Source organism: Mandrillus leucophaeus, unplaced genomic scaffold, assembly GCF_000951045.1.
Source record: "Mandrillus leucophaeus isolate KB7577 unplaced genomic scaffold, Mleu.le_1.0 Scaffold1253, whole genome shotgun sequence".
Lineage (NCBI taxonomy): Eukaryota > Metazoa > Chordata > Mammalia > Primates > Cercopithecidae > Mandrillus > Mandrillus leucophaeus.
In genome coordinates, this window is record NW_012100910.1 from 479857 (window position 1) to 497064 (window position 17208).

At 37.3% G+C, this 17208-nt stretch overlaps 1 protein-coding gene across 1 annotated transcript in view; it reads right to left on the minus strand.

Moving 5' to 3' along the window:
- Nucleotides 1-13976, minus strand: part of LOC105533492 (60S ribosomal protein L14-like) — a 36007-nt gene extending 22031 nt beyond the window's left edge. Inside the window, 4 exon segments of the mRNA XM_011971966.1 lie at nucleotides 6051-6172; nucleotides 12446-12539; nucleotides 12619-12653; nucleotides 13914-13976. Coding sequence (XP_011827356.1) covers nucleotides 6051-6172; nucleotides 12446-12539; nucleotides 12619-12653; nucleotides 13914-13976 — 314 coding nt within the window.
- Nucleotides 13977-17208: the final 3232 nt, after the last annotated feature.

The following is a 17208-nucleotide window of genomic DNA, read 5'->3' on the forward strand; positions in this document are numbered from 1 at the left end:
AGACCTGAGTGCCCAGAAGGAACCCAATCATTCAGACTTTTAATTAGAGAGGTCACTTATCACGTCTTTAGAAAAAAAATGTTGCTTTTGTTGCTGCTTTTTTGTTAAACAGTTTCAGATACTTCATGTCTGAACATTCAGATTTTTCCCTGGGAGCTATGTCTGCTCAAGTATTTGCTTTGGAATTTGAACCAGACTTCAGTAGGGAGCACTGGGTCTGCTTTTTCAGTTCATTTTCATTGCAGTAAGAATATTGTGAAAAGGAATCATAGTAGGCATGGGTTACATTGTTGGTCATCTAAAAATAAATGTAGTCTTAAACTGACTAAGCCAGATTTTGAGGAAATGTGCTGTCAAGTCATTTTGATCACCTGTTCTGTCCCTGAGTTTTGATAGTATCCTGGAGAAAATGTGTATTCCCACCTTGAGACATCTTGAGCACAATAGAGGCCTTGTCCTGGGCTTTGGAATGTTGGAGGCATAGTTTCTCTTTGGGCAGTCAGGGTGTGAGGGCCCAGACTTTGAGATGATTTCTAATGGTGAGTTTAACTCTTTCCCAAAGACCAAGGCTTTTGGCATCTAAGCAGAGATTCTGATTTGGAGCTGGAGCTTTAGGAGAACTATTTCTAATAGTGTTTTATTAATCAATTAATCAATTTATTGAGCTTCTACCATGTGTCATCTAGTGTTCTAGATGGTAGGACTCTATCAGTGAACAAGAAAAGATACACTTCCAGCCCTATTCTAGTGGTAGAGAGATAAAATATACATGAGAATGTAATAATATATGAAATAGTGATAAGTGTTAGAGAAAAATAAAGCAGGAGAAGGAGGAGGATGGGTCACTGTTATAGGATATTCCTCCTTGAGGAGATGACATTTGGACATTTGGACACAGACCTGGATGTAGTGCGTGAGAAAGTGGACCCTGCAAATTCCTAGGGTCAGGGAGTTGCAGTCAAAAGAGCCAGTGAATTCATAGACTTGGGCGGAATTGGGTCTATGAGCTTAGCTCTAAGAGACTAGCTAAACTCTATGAGCTTAGCTCTAAAATGCCCTGCATGGAGGTCGGGGTTGAAGAGAGGTAGAGGGAAAGTGGGAAAAGGTTAAGAGAAGTAGCCCGGAGCCAGGTCATGTAGGGACTGGGAGGTCATAGTAAGGACTTTGGATTTCCTTGAAAGTGGGATGGGTGGCCGGGCGCGGTGGCTCACGCCTGTAATCCCAGCACTTTGGGAGGCCGAGGCAGGTGGATCACAAGGTCAGGAGGTCAAGACCAGCCTGGCCAAGATGGTGAAACTCCGTCTCTACTAAAATACGAAAAAATTAGCTGGGCATGGTGGCGGGAGCCTGTAATCCCAGCTACTCAGGAGGCTGAGGCAGAGAATTGCTTGAACCCAGGAGGCAGAGGTTGCAGTGAGCTGAGATCGTGCCACTGCACTCCTGCCTGGGCAACAGAGCCAGAGCAAGACTCCGTCTCAAAAAAAAAAAAAAGGTGGGATGGGAAGCCATGTGCCCACATAAGTGGAACAGATTGTTTATTATGCAATCATGTCATCATTTTAAATTCTGAGTTATGGCATTGCAGGAACTTAAGAAATGAACAGGGTGTTATTCCGGCCCCCATGGAGTCTATAATCCAGTAATGTGGAATTCAGGAAAAATTAAACAGATTATACCTTCTGTCACTTTAAGTGATGTGTTTTATGGTCCTGGGTTATCAAGAGTAAGAAAAATCGCTATGGCAATTTGTGTAAAACAAAAAATTATAATTGTCAGATAAAGTAATACTTAATTTTATTAATTTGATTCTAAAACATGGGTTAATTCCATCACAAATAGTCAGTATCGTAAACTGGTAAGGATAAATGCAGAGTACTTTTGCTGCTTTTCCTCATTTTCTCACGAGTGACAGGCATTGCTGGTCAATTACACCACCCTTCTCCTCTTATGGTCATTTTCAGAGTCCTCTTCAACCCAGGAATCTAAGCAGCATCTAGCCATCAGCTAGAGTTCAGTGCATGGGCACATTTATAGACATATTTACTATCTGGGGAAGTAACTGGAGACGGGGGCTAAATTGACCACTTTCAAGCAGTTGTTATGCCACTGCATCTATGAATCTGTTATTTCAACAGAAATCAATCAATTCAGTGAAAATGTGCAGCCAATTGTTTGGTGTTGGATGTAGAAAAGTAGTTCATTTTCTTTTGTCCCTCTGTAGATAAAAAGAGAAGTAGATGAAATGTGAAGAAAAGAAGATAGAAGAAATTTTTTGAGAGGCAATTTTAGCATTCCAGAAGTTGGCTTTAAAAGCTCACTAATATTCCAAGTAGAATATTCCGAGCTGAACGCAAAATTGTATCTTGATTATATAACCTTCAGTGATGAAAGCATGGTCTCTTCTAGAAATTAGATTTGTTGTTGTTTTTATTGTTCAGTGTTCTATCTTGAGCTATGGCAATACATACACTACATAAATTAATATATTTAATATATTCACTCCTTCATAATCAGGATAAATATATTCAGCTACATAGATGACTAATTTATTCATCGTTGCTCAAAATAGACTTTCAGGTCATTAGGTGTCATACAGCTAAGAAGAAAGGGAAATTAATTGGAGAAAGCACTATTTAAAGGAAATCCTGCAGAGCCTGAGGCAGGTGCTCAGTAATTGGAGAAATGGTCAGGATTAACCCATCATTATCTGTCTTTATTTTTCAGTAATAAGGGCCTTCATTTTTCAATCAATAGTAGTGCCCAAATTTTTAATTAGTTTCAGAGTTGAATTTATAAAGAAAATATTTCCTTAAAGTTTGGTAGCTTAAACTATTACTTTACAATCCATTACTTAAAGGAGCATTAAACTATTATTTTACCATTTACTACTAATAACCAAAAGCTTGTCCTTGAAAGTATCTATTTGAATATAAAACTATATTTAACGCAAATGATAAACTACACAGGTGTACTCTGTATCCTAGGGAGTCTGTAAGAGTCTTACAGAACGTTCCCACCATAAGGACCTTGTCTTATCTCTTGTCTTATGCCCTGGTTTTGTTTGTGTAGCTGACCTGTTGGATGCAGTGACAGGTGGGGAGTTAAATAAAATCAATGTCCTGAACTGTTGTGTTCTAAATTTTTCTTGGAAGTATAAGAAAATTGCTCCCTTCCAGAGCCTACCTTGTCCAATTATTGTTCTAAAAAGGAATTTTTAGCATAAAATATTAGAATTATAATCTACATGGTGAGTTGTTGATTCCTGTTTCATTTTCTAATTTGTAAGTAGGAACACCAAAGTGGCAAAGTTTGCCAGCTGATTATTTCCTGCTTCCTGTCTCTTTTAAAGATAAAGCCAGTGGGGTGTGTGTGTGTGTGTGTGTGTGTGTGTGTGTGTGTGATTATAGGAAGAGGGTACTAACCTAAGTAACTTTAGAAATAAGTGGAGTCTGTAAGACTCAAGGTCGAAGAAACAATTTGTAAGCCTTGTAATCTAGTTGATAGAGGTGTTTCCCACTGGATAATACATTGATAATTCTGATACTACCACACATGTGTACTGGAATTGGACAGTTAAGTAAACAGGTGACAGGTGGTGGGCACCAACTTCTTTTTCACTGTTGGAGTGGAAGGTTTCTAGATATAGGTGGAGGAGGTTGCAATGATCTGTGGTATAATGGATAAGAGTTGGGGACATGAGTATGAACTCATATTTAGCTCAATATAGGTACAGATGGTTACATATAGAAATACCTATAGATATGTGTATATGCACAGATTACTATGCACAAATATATTTCGTTGCCCTGTCAGCTGAGAAGCAGTGACACCCCAGAAGCAAGAAGCACACCTAGAGCTCAGATCTTTGTTTCTAATACCATTCACGAGCGAAAGGACTCTGGAGAAATGGCAGACTCAAAGATTTGGGCAGGAAATAAGCAAGATGATTCTTGCAGCATCTTGTAGTGCCATAAAGTAAGAAATTGCTAAAATAAAATAAAAGAAAAACCATTCTTTACACACACACAATAATGGGAATATATCAAAAGGACACAAAGCCAATTGGAAGAGCTTCCACTGGTCAAAGATGGAAGACTTTGAACAACAACCACAAAAAATAAGTAAAGTTATATTGGATTATAACCCAAAGTAGAAAATAAATGTCCATGAGTCCATATTGATATAAATAAAACAAATGAATGGAATATATGAATCTCCTGTGCAGAAGAATTCAAAAGAATTACCGTATATACCTTGCACTCAAGAAGGTAGAGCATGACTCCCTATTCCTAAAATGTGGGCTGCTATGGAAAAGGGAAAAAGCTTGGGTAACTACAATGAGAAACCTGAGAAATCTATCGTATTCATGTATTCAGAGTCAATATCACCAATGATGAACCATGTTGATAGGTATGTACCCAGGATATAGTATTATAAAAATGGCACTTTAATCTCTGTGATCTTCCTCTCCAAAATACATAATCGCAGTCTGATCAAACAAACAAACAAACTAACATCCATCAGATGAATCCCAACTGAGAACAGTCTACAAAATGCCTGACTGGTACTCCTCAAAACTTCAAGGTCATCAAAACCAAGACAAGTCTGAGAAACTGTCACAGCCAAGAGAAGCCTAAAGAGACATGACAACTAAATGTAATTTGGTGTCCCGGAGGGGATCCTGGGAGCAAAAGAGTACATTAGGCAAAAGCTAAGGAAGCCTAAGTAAAGTCTGAATTTTAGTTGATAGTAATGTATCAAAAATGTACCATACTACTGTGTTGATAATAGAGATAACTGGGTGGGGTATAAGGGAACTCTGTGATACCTCTGCAATTTTTCTGTAAATTTAAAACTGTATTAACATAAAAAAATTAAAAATAAATACAATTAAAACTTGCACATCTAATTCAAACGCTTTATTAAATGTGAATGGATATTCTTCTGTTTTCATGTGCTTTGTCCTAATGTAATTGGTAAAGTACAAGAAATTGAAAGAGAACAGAACCCTTAATTACTTACTGAAAGTTATGTCTGGCTGCCTTTTCTATGTCCTCTGTAAAGCAATTAAGAACATTTTAAATTAAAGGTTAGCTCCGAAAGGAACATTGTACATGAAAATAGGGACAAATGTTTACTCCCGTGTTTCCCCACTCCTGCTGTAAAACAATATAGTCACCTAATAAAAAATATTTTTATCTACTATAATCCCAAATGAATATTCTTTAAGTATCTAGTAAATCAATGCAGGCTATGTTTGGGTTATCCTCCTATAGCTGTGGGATTTAAACTGGCAAACTGCATCCTTATGAATGCTAGAAAGAAAATGTTCAAAATACTTAATAATGGTTTATAAAACTGTAGACAAAAATGCTCTTTCTCATTTAATTATAAAAAGAACAGAAATATTCAACATCCATGTAAATATAGTCAGAAGTTTCATTGGCGTTTGCTAGATAGTATAACATACACAAAATTTCTTTAAATGTAAGGTTGATGGTTTTACTATCAAACATATAAGCCAGAGTTCGATATTCTTTTTTCCCAATGCCTATTATTTTGGAATATTTTGAAAGGTAATGCTCTTTGTGTCCAGAAACGTAAAAGTTTGTAATTTAAGGCATTGTATGCAGTTTGACAAATAGATTTTGACAATGGTACTCCATCAGTATTTTACTGAGAATGAAAAATGAACATCAGACCATTTTATTTATTCTCTCTAGAGCCTAGTAACCTATTGCTTTGCTCCAAGGGAAGTCCTAGCTCTTCTAAAGAATATGGTCTTTTTTAACCTCTCAGGGAAACTTTAGTGCCATCTGTCCACTTTTTATTTATGCTTTAATAAAAGCCTTCTAGTCAATCTAAGGCTGGTGGTACTTAGCTAGGGCAAAGCTCAGTGAATAATGGTCCCTTTCAGGACACCCCATTTTGATTTCAACCGAATGGATAATGATGTCTGACATGTGCCCTGCCAGGAGGAATGAAGGTTATGCTCAAGCATCAGCCTGTCCGCGGCCTTCCCGTCAGGGCACAGCTACATCCTCCATCACCTCTGGGGCTCGAAGGAGCGTGGGACCGGGTCCCGGCTACAAAATGACTCTATAGCTGGCCGTTCACTCGCTGCATCATTTGCATAAATCCCTCCACTGATTCTCTCCACTAATTCTCTCACCTAAAAAAAGAGCAACCCCCCACCCCCCAAGAAAATTAGTTTCCTTCCTTCTCAGATTCTAATGGCCTCATGGTGCAAATCTAGGTTTAGGAATCATAAATCGTATGCCATTCTTCCTTGTGATGCATTTGGGAAGGAATTGTGAATACAACTGATGGGAGCTCAGTGATGTGTGCAACCGACAGACAGGCAAGTGCGAATCTCATTAGTGTTAAATTGTTATGTAAAATCATGATAAGAAATGACATGCTTGTTTTTCCTGGCTTGCAGGAAAACAAACAAACAAACAAACAAAAAAACACTAACACAAAAGTCTTAACCTTACACCTTGAGAGGTACTTAACGCAGTCTTGAAAAGACATTGCTTGTAAGTGAAAGATGGAGATTGAACACTTATTACTGATTATTTCTAATGATACTCCCAGGTATGTTTCAAATGTTACCTACTGGTGCTATATTCATAGCCACAATTTCCTAGGCAATCAAGTTGATGATGATTTTACAGAATCTTAGATTCTGTATCTTAGTGAGGAACACAAGACAGATCTGAAAGATGCATCCTACTAATTTACAATTTTTCTTAGAGACTAATTTTAGCTATGTTATATTTATCTACAGTGATGCGCTGCATAATGACCTGTTGGTCAGTGATGGAACACATATGTGGAGGTGGTCCCATGAGATTATAATGGAGGTGAAAAATTTCTATCACCTAATGAGGTCATAGCCATTGTAACATCTAGTGCAATGCACTACTCATGTGTTTGTGGTGATGCTGGTGTAAACAAACCTACATATATAAAAGTACAGTGCACTGTTACGGACAGTACATGATAGCTGATAATGATAGTAAATAAATCTCTTCCTGGTTTATATATTTACCATACTATACTTTTAATCATTATTTTAGAGCGTGATCCTTTTACTTGTATGAAAAAAGTTAACTGTGAAACAGCCTCAGGCAGGTCCTCCAGGAGGTATCTAGAGGAAGGCATTGCTATCACAGAGATGACAGTTCCATGCACGTTATTGTCCCTGAAGACCTTCCAGTGGGACAGGATATGGAGGTGGAAGACAGTGATATTGATGATCCTGACCCTGTGTTGGCCTAGGATAATGTATGTGTTTGTGACTTAGTTTCTTAAGCAAAAAAAGCCAATAGAATAAGGATATTAAAAAAGAAAATATTTTTGTACAACTGTACAATGTGTTTGTGCTTTAAGCTAAGTGTTATTACAAGAGTAAAATGTTAAAGAAAATCAGCAAACTTATAATGTAAAAAAGTTGTAGTCAGCTAAAGTTAATTTATTATTGAAGAAATAAAATTGTTTTTACAAATTTAGTGTAGCCTAAATGTACAGTGTTTATAATCTACAGTAGTGTACAGTACTGTCCTAGACCTTCACATTCACTCACCATTCACACACTGACTCACCTAGAGCAGCGTACCGTCCCGGAAGCTCGATTCATGGCTAAGTGCCCCCTTATATAGATGTACCATTTTTATCTTGTGTGTGTGTGTGTGTGTGTATATATATATATATATATATATATATATATATTTTTTTTTTTTTAAGAGTCTCGATATGTTAGCCAAAGTGGTCTCGACATCCTAGCCTCAAGCAATCCTGTAGCCTCGGCCTCTAAAAGTGGTGGAATTACAGACATGGGACACCATGCCTTGCCTTTACCTTTCCTATATTTAGATATGTTTGGACACAAAAATGCCCCTGTGTTACAATGGCCTACTGTATTCAGTACAGTAACATGCTGTGCAGGTTTGTAGCATAGGGGTAATAGATTATACCATAGCTATAGGCTATAGACCTAGGTGTATAGTATGGCTTTGCCATTTAGGTTTGTGTAAGTGCATTCTATGATGTTTGCACAGTAATCACAAAATCACTAAATGATGCATTTCTGAGACTATATCCCCACCATTGAGTGATGTATGACTTTGTGTGTGTGGGGGTGTGTGTGTGTGTGTAAACATGTATATATCTCACTTGTTAGGAATAAAAATGTTACAAATTTAGATGCTGTAGATAACAATATATCTGATACTGTATGTTACTACAGATGCTGTGGAGATTAGAAAGATAAGAATGTCATGACCAACTTTTTATACCACTAAATACGAAAATAGGTGTAATATACAACTTCCTAGATAAGTATGTTACCAAATCTGACTAATATATGAATGTAATTTACCACATTAAGAAATAAAGAAAGCAAAGTTATATGATCATCTTACAAGTTTCAGAAAAATCACTGGTAACACTCAACAATCATTCAGTATACAAACTTATAGCAAATTAGAAATGGAAAAGAACTTTCAAAACCCGATGAAGGACATCTACAGAAACTTACAGCAATATCATACTCAGTGATAAGATTTTAAAATGAAGAACAAGCTGAGGATAGCCACCATCACTATTTCTGATAGACATTATTCTGAAACTTTTATTTTTTGTCATAAGACAAGAAGAAAGAAATAAAGCCATGAAGATGAGAAGAAAAGAAACACATTGTCTTTATTTGCAGATAGCATGATTATCTACATAGAAAACCCCAAATCTATAAATAAATGATTAGTATAAGAGTGTTTAACAATGTTCTCAGATGAAAGAGCAATATACAGAAGTCAGTTGCATTTTAATTTGTCGGCAATAAACACAATTTTTAAAGCTAACATTTAAAATAGCAACCACAAAAAGTACACATAGGAACACATTTAACAAAAGGTGTGCAAGAAATTAGTTTAGAATATTATATAAAGTCTTGAAAGATATTAAAGAGCTCTTTTATATTTTGAAATATGTCAGACAAACAAGAGTGTATTTAGCATAAATGTCAATATAAAGAATAAAATGGTATACCAACCACCAGCTTGAGAATATCAACAGACTCTTTGAAGTCTCTCCTTGCCCCGGACTGTCCAAAAGTTTGTGTTACTCATTCCTCTGCTTTCCTTTATTCTTTAGTATGTTGCATGTGTCTCTCACTATTTATTTGGTTTTGTCTGTTTTGAATTTATCTAAATAGAATCTTATAATCAGTGACCTTCCATGTCCAGGTATTTTGGAAATGCATCCAGAATGATCGCATAGCTCTAGTATATTCACTTTCTCTAGTAGAGGGTGTCTTACTCTATGAACCTGTAAACTTATTTCTGTCCAGTCAACTCTGAGTAGATATTTGGGGTGTTGTCAGTGTTTCTTCCATTGGAAACAGCTCTGCTATAAAGTTCATTCTGCATAGATTCCTGGTGAACTTGTGTAAGATTTTCTCTAGAATGCATACCTAGAAAGAGAATCACTGGGTTGAAGGGTACATAGACAATTTCACTTTACTAGCTAATGTTTTCCAAAGTTTTACCCTTTTGTAGCTCTATCATCGATGTGTGAGAATTCCTATTTACCCTTGGAAGTACAAACACTGTCAGACTATTGACTTTTTGCCAGTTGGGTTGGTATGTGATAATATCCCATCATGGCTGTAGTTATAATATTTCCTATTGCTGCTGTAACAAATTACCACAGACTTAGTGGCTTAAAGCAGCACGAATGTATAATCCTGTAGTTTCTGGAGAAATCCAAAATCAGTCTCATAGGGTTAAAGGCAGGCCTTGGCAGCGCTGGTCCTTCTGGAGGCTGAGAGGAGAATCTGTCTCACCTTTTTCAGCTTCTAGGTGCCACCTAGATCCCTCGGCTTGTGAACCTTCCAATGATAATCAGTGGATAATCCAAAATCATCTTCCTATATCAAGATCCTAACTTAATCACAGTAGTAAAGTTTCTTTTGTCCTGTAAAGGGATATATTCAAGGTTGTGGGGATTAGAACAAGGACTTCTTGGGAAGGCCATTACTCTGTCAACTGCGGGAGCTTTAACACACATTCTGTGAAATGCCTTCCCAGGACCTCTGCCTTTAGATTTCCACCTTACTCAGCAAAACACATTTTCTCTGCTAAAAGATATCTTTTTTTGCTGGAAGGGCACATTATTTTGATTTGGGCTGTATTTTTATTTTTGTATTAAACAGATATTTTGGATTACTTTTTTCTCTACTAGACATTGTTCGGACTTCGGTCCCTATTTTTCTAGGTCTCAATCTAGTGAAGCTACCAGCCAAGCACTGCCTGTAGCATCCACCACCCCATCTCTGACAGAAGCCAGCCAGCATCCCTAAAACCATATCTACCTGGATTTTCTCAGCTATGTGTGGATTTACCCCTGTGTTCTCTTTATCTTTCCTTGGACATTTATGTTTGAACTGAAAAAGAATTGTCCCCCTCTCCCTTAAACTCCTGCCTTTATAAATAACTGAGTATGAATTTATGTTTTGGATGACTTATCTAGAAGGTAAAGAGCATTGCTCTTCTCTTTGTCCTGAACTTTATTTTTTTTAATCTGTCCAATCATACAGGTTATAAGCAGATTGACTAAAAACTGAAAAATAGGACTCATTAAAGTTAAGAAGTTATGTTCATCAAAAGACACTGTAGGAAAAGAGTAAATAGGTAAGAAAATTGGGTAAAATGTTTGTAATACCTGTACTTCATTTTCACATTTCACATACAGAAAGAATGCTTATAAGCTAATATAAGGCAGGTATTCCAATGAAAAAGTGACCAAATGACATGCACAGAGACTTTATAAGAAAACATATCCCAATGACCTCTGTGCGTATGAAAAGATAGGCACTCAACATCAGTTGTAAACAGGGAAATGAAAATTAGAAGCATGCCCATCCACCAGAAAAATAAGAATCTTAGAAATGGACAACATCAAGCATTAGCAAGGATGGTGAACTATTGAAATTTCCATTCATTGCTAGTGGGAGTGTAAAGTGGCACAGCTATTTTGAGAAACTCTCATTGCCTACTAAAGTGTAACATAAACCTATCCTATGACCCAGCAATTCTAATGAGTTAAATATCAAATAGAAACGAGTACATTTGTCCACAAAAGAACAAGAAAAAGAGTATTTGTGTATTATTTTTGACAGGCCCAAATGGAAATGATCCAAATATCCATCAAAAGTAGAAAGGAGAAATAAAATTGTGGTACATTCTTTAAATGGAATGTTATACAACAATGAAAAGAAATGAACTGTAACTACAGAAATAACATGAATGAATTTCATAGACAATGGTAAGTGAAAGAAACTAGACACTAAAAAGTACATGCTGTATCATTTTAATTATGTAAATTTTAAGGTTAGACAAAATTGACTTATGAAGATAGAAGTCAGATAATAGTGGCTAAAAACAGTAATTTTTAAATGGTAAAAAAATAGTTAAAAATAGTTTTTTGGAGGGAAGCTTCAGTGCAGAGACTGTCCCACATTTTGATTTGTGTGGTACATATGTATGCGTGTGTGTACATACATATGTGCTATCCATATATACACACGTATATGCCCACATGCATATATACATATATATGTATAGACACAACACACATATGTACTTATGTATACATGCACACATATGTATATATACACGTGCATGCTTACAGATGCATGTATCTGTTCATTGAGCTGGTTACTTAAGATTTGTGCACTTTACTGCAGCTATATATGCCCTCCAAAAAGCAACAGTAGGTTCTTAAGGCAGAACTTTTGGGAAGTGGTTTTAAAGATGTTCATAAATTCTTTACTACCCTTCCCTTCAAAAAGTGTATCCCAAATCTCTGCTCCTTGAGTGCAAGCTGCACTTGGAGACTGGCTTTTAATGAATAGAATATGGCAGAAATGAAGTTGTGTCCCTTCTGAGACTAGGCCAGAGGGGTACATGCCGGAGCGTTCTCTTTGCTCACTCTCTTGGATCGCTTAATCTCGGGGAAGCTAGCTGCTACCTTGTGAGGACACACAGTCAGTGCTTTGCAGAGACCCTGTGGCCAGGGTTGGGTCTTCTGCCAACAGCCTCAGATGTAATCTGAGGCTCCCTGTCGATAGCCTGTGACTGCACCATCTTGGAAGTGGGTCTTCCCACCCCAATCTAGCCTTGGACAGCTGTACCCCTGCCTGACATCCTGACTACAACCTCATGAGAGACTCCCAGTCAGGTCCACTCAGCTACAACACTCTGAAATTTCTAGCTCCCAGAAATTGTGAAATAATACAATTTTGTTGTATTAAGCTATGTTTTAGGGTAATTCATTATGTCACAGCAGATGACTAGTGCATTTCTCCACTTATGAATCAGAAGATTTGGGCAGGAAACTGTGCTTTAGTTTCCTCTTCTGTACTACGGGGAATAGAACTTACCAGAAGTTCACCATGTAAATATGACCCTACTGGAAAAACACTGATAGGATTTTTCATTATTCCATTCACCAGGAATTCCTTATTACTAAGTTTCCTTTGGAAGAAAACATAATTGTTTGCTCAATTTTATATCTGTCTCCATAATTTGTTAAACATGACTATGATTTAATCACCTTTTCATTTCAGATTCTAAGGTCATAACTTTTATCTGGAAAACAAATAAACCAAAATCTGGTGTTAAAATCTCAGGCAATAGTGATCTTCAAGTGGGAGGAGGGGAGGATTTTATTCAGACCAGAAGTTGTCTATGAAATATTAACTCATTCTTGTTTAAAGATAAAATCTTTATGAGTAGAGTTAAAATGTATTATTGTTCCCCAAAACGTTTAACTCTGTTGGTCTTCTGAAGCATATCCACTAAGTTTTGGTGGCCTTTCCTTATTCTACCTTCCCTAGAGGTGAATGCTTTGCTATACATTGCAAAAAGTAAGTGGAGAGCTACTTTAATAAAGATTTATTCCAAAAAATTCAGTCATAATTTCTAACAACAGCAAAATGAGACATAAGTCTCTTACATTAGTAGAATTTGGATAAAACATAAATGGGAAAGGCAAGACACGGTTTGATAAAATTAATTTCAGATGATTTAGCCTATTAAATTGAATAAGTCCTCTTACATTAAATAAAGAAAACATGGAAACAGTTCAAAAGAAGAAAACACAGTCTCCCCAGAACATGCCAATATAAATGGTGTATTTAAATTATATTTCAATATTTTAATGTTCTTACAGCTAGATTATGTTTGTTAACACTTTGTTCATTAAGTTCTATAGATATTTGAAGTTCTTACATCCACCAAAAGCTATGTAATATTTTTAAGTTAAAACTTTTTTTCATATACTTTTTTAAGTAAAAACAGATTATATTCTTGGAGTATAAAATTGTTGGTCAGGCATGGTGGCTCACGCCTGTAATTCCAGTACTTTGGAAGGCTGAGATGATAGGATCACTTAAGGCCAGGAATTCAAGATCAGCCTGGGCAACATAAGAAGACCCTGTCTGCACCAAAAAAAAAAAAAAAAAAAAAAAAAGCTAGGTGTGGTGGCATGCATCTGTGGTCTCAGCTACTTTGGAGGCTTAGGTGGGAGGATCACTTGGGCTCAGGAGGTGGCGGCCGCAGTGAACTGTGACTGTGCCACTGTACTCTAGTCTGGGGGACAGAGTGAGACCCTATCTCAAAAAAAAAATAAAAAATAAAAAAACCTTGTTAACACTATATGATCCGAGAATTCTGGCTAATGCAGATGTATTCATTTTCCATTTCCTCTTCTATGTGTGCCTGAACTCAAGTTTGAAGTACAAGCCATTAAAAAGCAGGTCAACGTCCATGAGGTATGAGAACAGCTTTGATTACAGTTATTTTTGTGAAAGATGAAGATGATTTATCTTATGCTGATTATAGGTTTACCTTCCTCTCAGTGCGAGCTTTAAAATTATCCCCAACTTTATCAGTTGTGTTAAATGAAATCATGTTTGCCTTTATTCTTCTTGATAAAAATTGACTGATGAAGAGTAAGTTTTTTAAAGGGCTGTAATGGAAAGAGAATGCACATTGAAGTTAGGCCCTGGGTTAAAATCTGCTTTTGCTGCTTGCTGAGATACCCCAGATAAGGGACTCATTCTGTGAGCATCAATTTCCCCAACTGCAGAACAGGGCTAATGAGAGTCATTTCTTTGGATACTGAGGATTACAAACAAAACAATGTTTGCAAAGTTAATAGTGCAGTGTTGGACGAATAGAAAGTGCTTGGTAACCAGCTTTATTATTCTTTTCTCATTTATTAATTTTCATTAATATTTTAAAATAGTTTTACAATTGTTGCTGGTACTATTTCTTATTACTACTAGTATTTCTTTGATATCAGTTTCCAAAAGAGCATATGCTAGTGATTATTTATGTATTGAAAATGATTTTTATGTAGATTGACTTTTCCTCAAGAAATGCTTTTTATTTACATTTGTGGACAAAAGAAATGCATTCATAAATATCACTGTGGGAGTGAAACCCAACTCTAGGTTGCCCCTAACCTCAACACATGTATACTTTTTTAGTTGGCTAAGGTTGTCATAACAAAGTACCACAGGTTGGGTGGCTTAAACAACAGATATTTATTTTCTTAAAATTTTGAGACTGGAAGTCGGAAATGAAGACATCAACAGGGTTGACTCCTTCTGAGGTCTCTGTTTTTGGCTTGTAGATGGCCATCTTCTTCCTGTGTCTTCACACTGTCTTCCTTCTGTGTGTGTATCTGTCTGTGTCCTAATCTCCTCTTCCTAGAAATTGCATTGGATTAGGGCCTAGTCTAATGATCTCCTTTTACTTCAGTTAGATCAAATCTCAAAATACAGCCACATTCTGAGCTACTGAAGTATAGGATTTCAACAAATGAATTTTGGGGGGACCCAGTTTAGCCCATAATGACTTCCAAGGATTGAGTGTTTATGAACATTGGGAAAACTCATGACAGTAGCCCAAATGGGCCATTAAGAAAGGAGGTTTGGTCATGCCTATAATCTGAGCACTTTAGGAGGCTGAGGCGGGCAGATCATGAGTTTTGAGATTCAGGAGATTGAGACCAAACACGGTGAAACCCCATCTCTACTGAAAATACAATAAATTAGCCGGGCGTGGTGGCAGGCGCCTGTAGTCCCAGCTACTCGGGAGGCCGAGGCAGGAGAATGGCATGAAGCTGGGAGGCAGAGCTTGCAGTGAGCTGAAAGCACACCACTGAACTCCAGCCTGGGTGACAGAGCACCACTCTGTCTCAAAAAAAAAAAAAAATTAGGAGGTTTGGTTTCAGGTACAGTTTTGTTTACTGGTGAGGGTGGCAGATGGAGGGTAGTTTAAGGGGATGAAGAGGAGGTTTGCCAGGCTGGATTTGGCTGCAGAAGCTAATCAAAAAGGGTTTGCCGGACTGTTTGGGGCAGTCTTGTTTAAGTGACTTCTTTATTTAAATAGTGCAGGAGAATTTTGTAATTCATTTTGATGTTGAATTCTGTATCATTTAGCTGATAGTGTGTAATAAGCCAGCCTAAAATTAGCAGCTTAAAGTAATAACTTTTTTCCCTGTGATTTCACTTTGTGTTCTTTCTGGTTTGGGCTGACTTAGACGATCTTTGTTGGACTCTGTGGTCAGCTGGCGTCTGGATGTTCTAAAGTGGCCTCACTCTCTTGCCTGATGGCTGGCAGGCTGATGGGTTGAGTATCTTGGCTTTTTCCAATGTGACCTTTCATCCTCCAGCAGGGAGCTCAGGCTCATTGGAGTGCTAGTTACAATATTTCAGCTGCAACAAGAGAGCAAGCCTCAGCCCACAGGTACTTTTCAGGCTTAGTTGGTGTCACATTTACAAAGCTTCATTATCCAAAACAAATTTCGTGACAACATAAATGAATTGATTTTTTTTTTTTAGACGGAGGGAGTCTTGTGCTGTCGCCCAGGCTGGAGTGCAGTGGCGCGATCTCGGCTCACTGCAAGCTCCGCCTCCTGAGTTCACGCCATTCACCTGCCTCAGCCTCCCAAGTAGCTGGGATTACAGGCGCCGGAAATTGGTAATCATTTTTAAAGAAAAATACAACTTACCAAAATTGATTTGGTAGAGCCAGTGCCTACCCTTTTCGGCACCAGGGACCAATTTCATGGAAGACAATCTTTCCACAGACTGGGAGTAAGGGGGTTGGAATGGTTTGGGAATGAAACTGTTCCACCTCAGATCATCAGGCATAAGATTCTCATAAGGAGCGCACAACCTAGATCCCTCATGTGCGCAGTTCACAGTAGGGTTTGTGCTCCTATGAGAATCTAATGCTGCAGCTGATCTGACAGAGGGTGGAGTTCAGGTGGTAATGCTTGCTTGCTGCTCACCTCCTGCTGTGTGGCCTGGTTCCTAACAGGCCATGGACAGGTACCCGTCCAAGGCCTGGAGGTCGGGAACCCCTGGTATAAACAAACTATAGTTGAACCTTGAACAACACAGAGGTTAGGGGCACCAACCTTTCTGTGAAGTCCAAAATTCGTGTATAACTTTTGACTCTCCCAAGACTTAACTACTATTGACTGGAAGTCTTACTGATAACATAAACAGTCAATTAACACATGTGTCAATTAACACATCAGTTGTATGTTGTATGTATAATATATCACGTTCTTACAATCAAGTAAGCTAGAGAAAATAAAATTTTATCAAGAAAATTATAAGGAAGAGAAAATACTCTATATGTACTATTCATTAAGTGGAAGTGAATTATCATAAAGATCTTTTTCCTTGTCATCTTCATGTTGAGCAGGCTGAGAAGGAGGAAGAAGAGGAGGGGTTGGTCTTACTGTCTCAGGGGTGACAGAGGTGGAAGAAAATTTGCATATAAGTAGACCCGTGAAGTTCAAGCCCTGTTACTCAAGAGTTAACTGTAATTACCCTAGAACAAACAAAGAAATTATTTAAAGAGCCCCTTGCCCCCAGATTCACCATTATGTGTTTGTAGAGTATATGTATTAAACTGTTAAAACAAGATAAACTCAATTCTATTCAAACTGGAGTATTAAAAAATATGGGAAATTTCTAAATGCTTTCTGTAAAGTGAATATAATTGTGCTCCTTAGCATAAAAAAGATTCCAACATAAAAGAAAACACAGACCAACTTCACTTATTAGTATTGACATAAAATCTTAAATAAGACATCAGCAGATGTGATCCAACAACATGT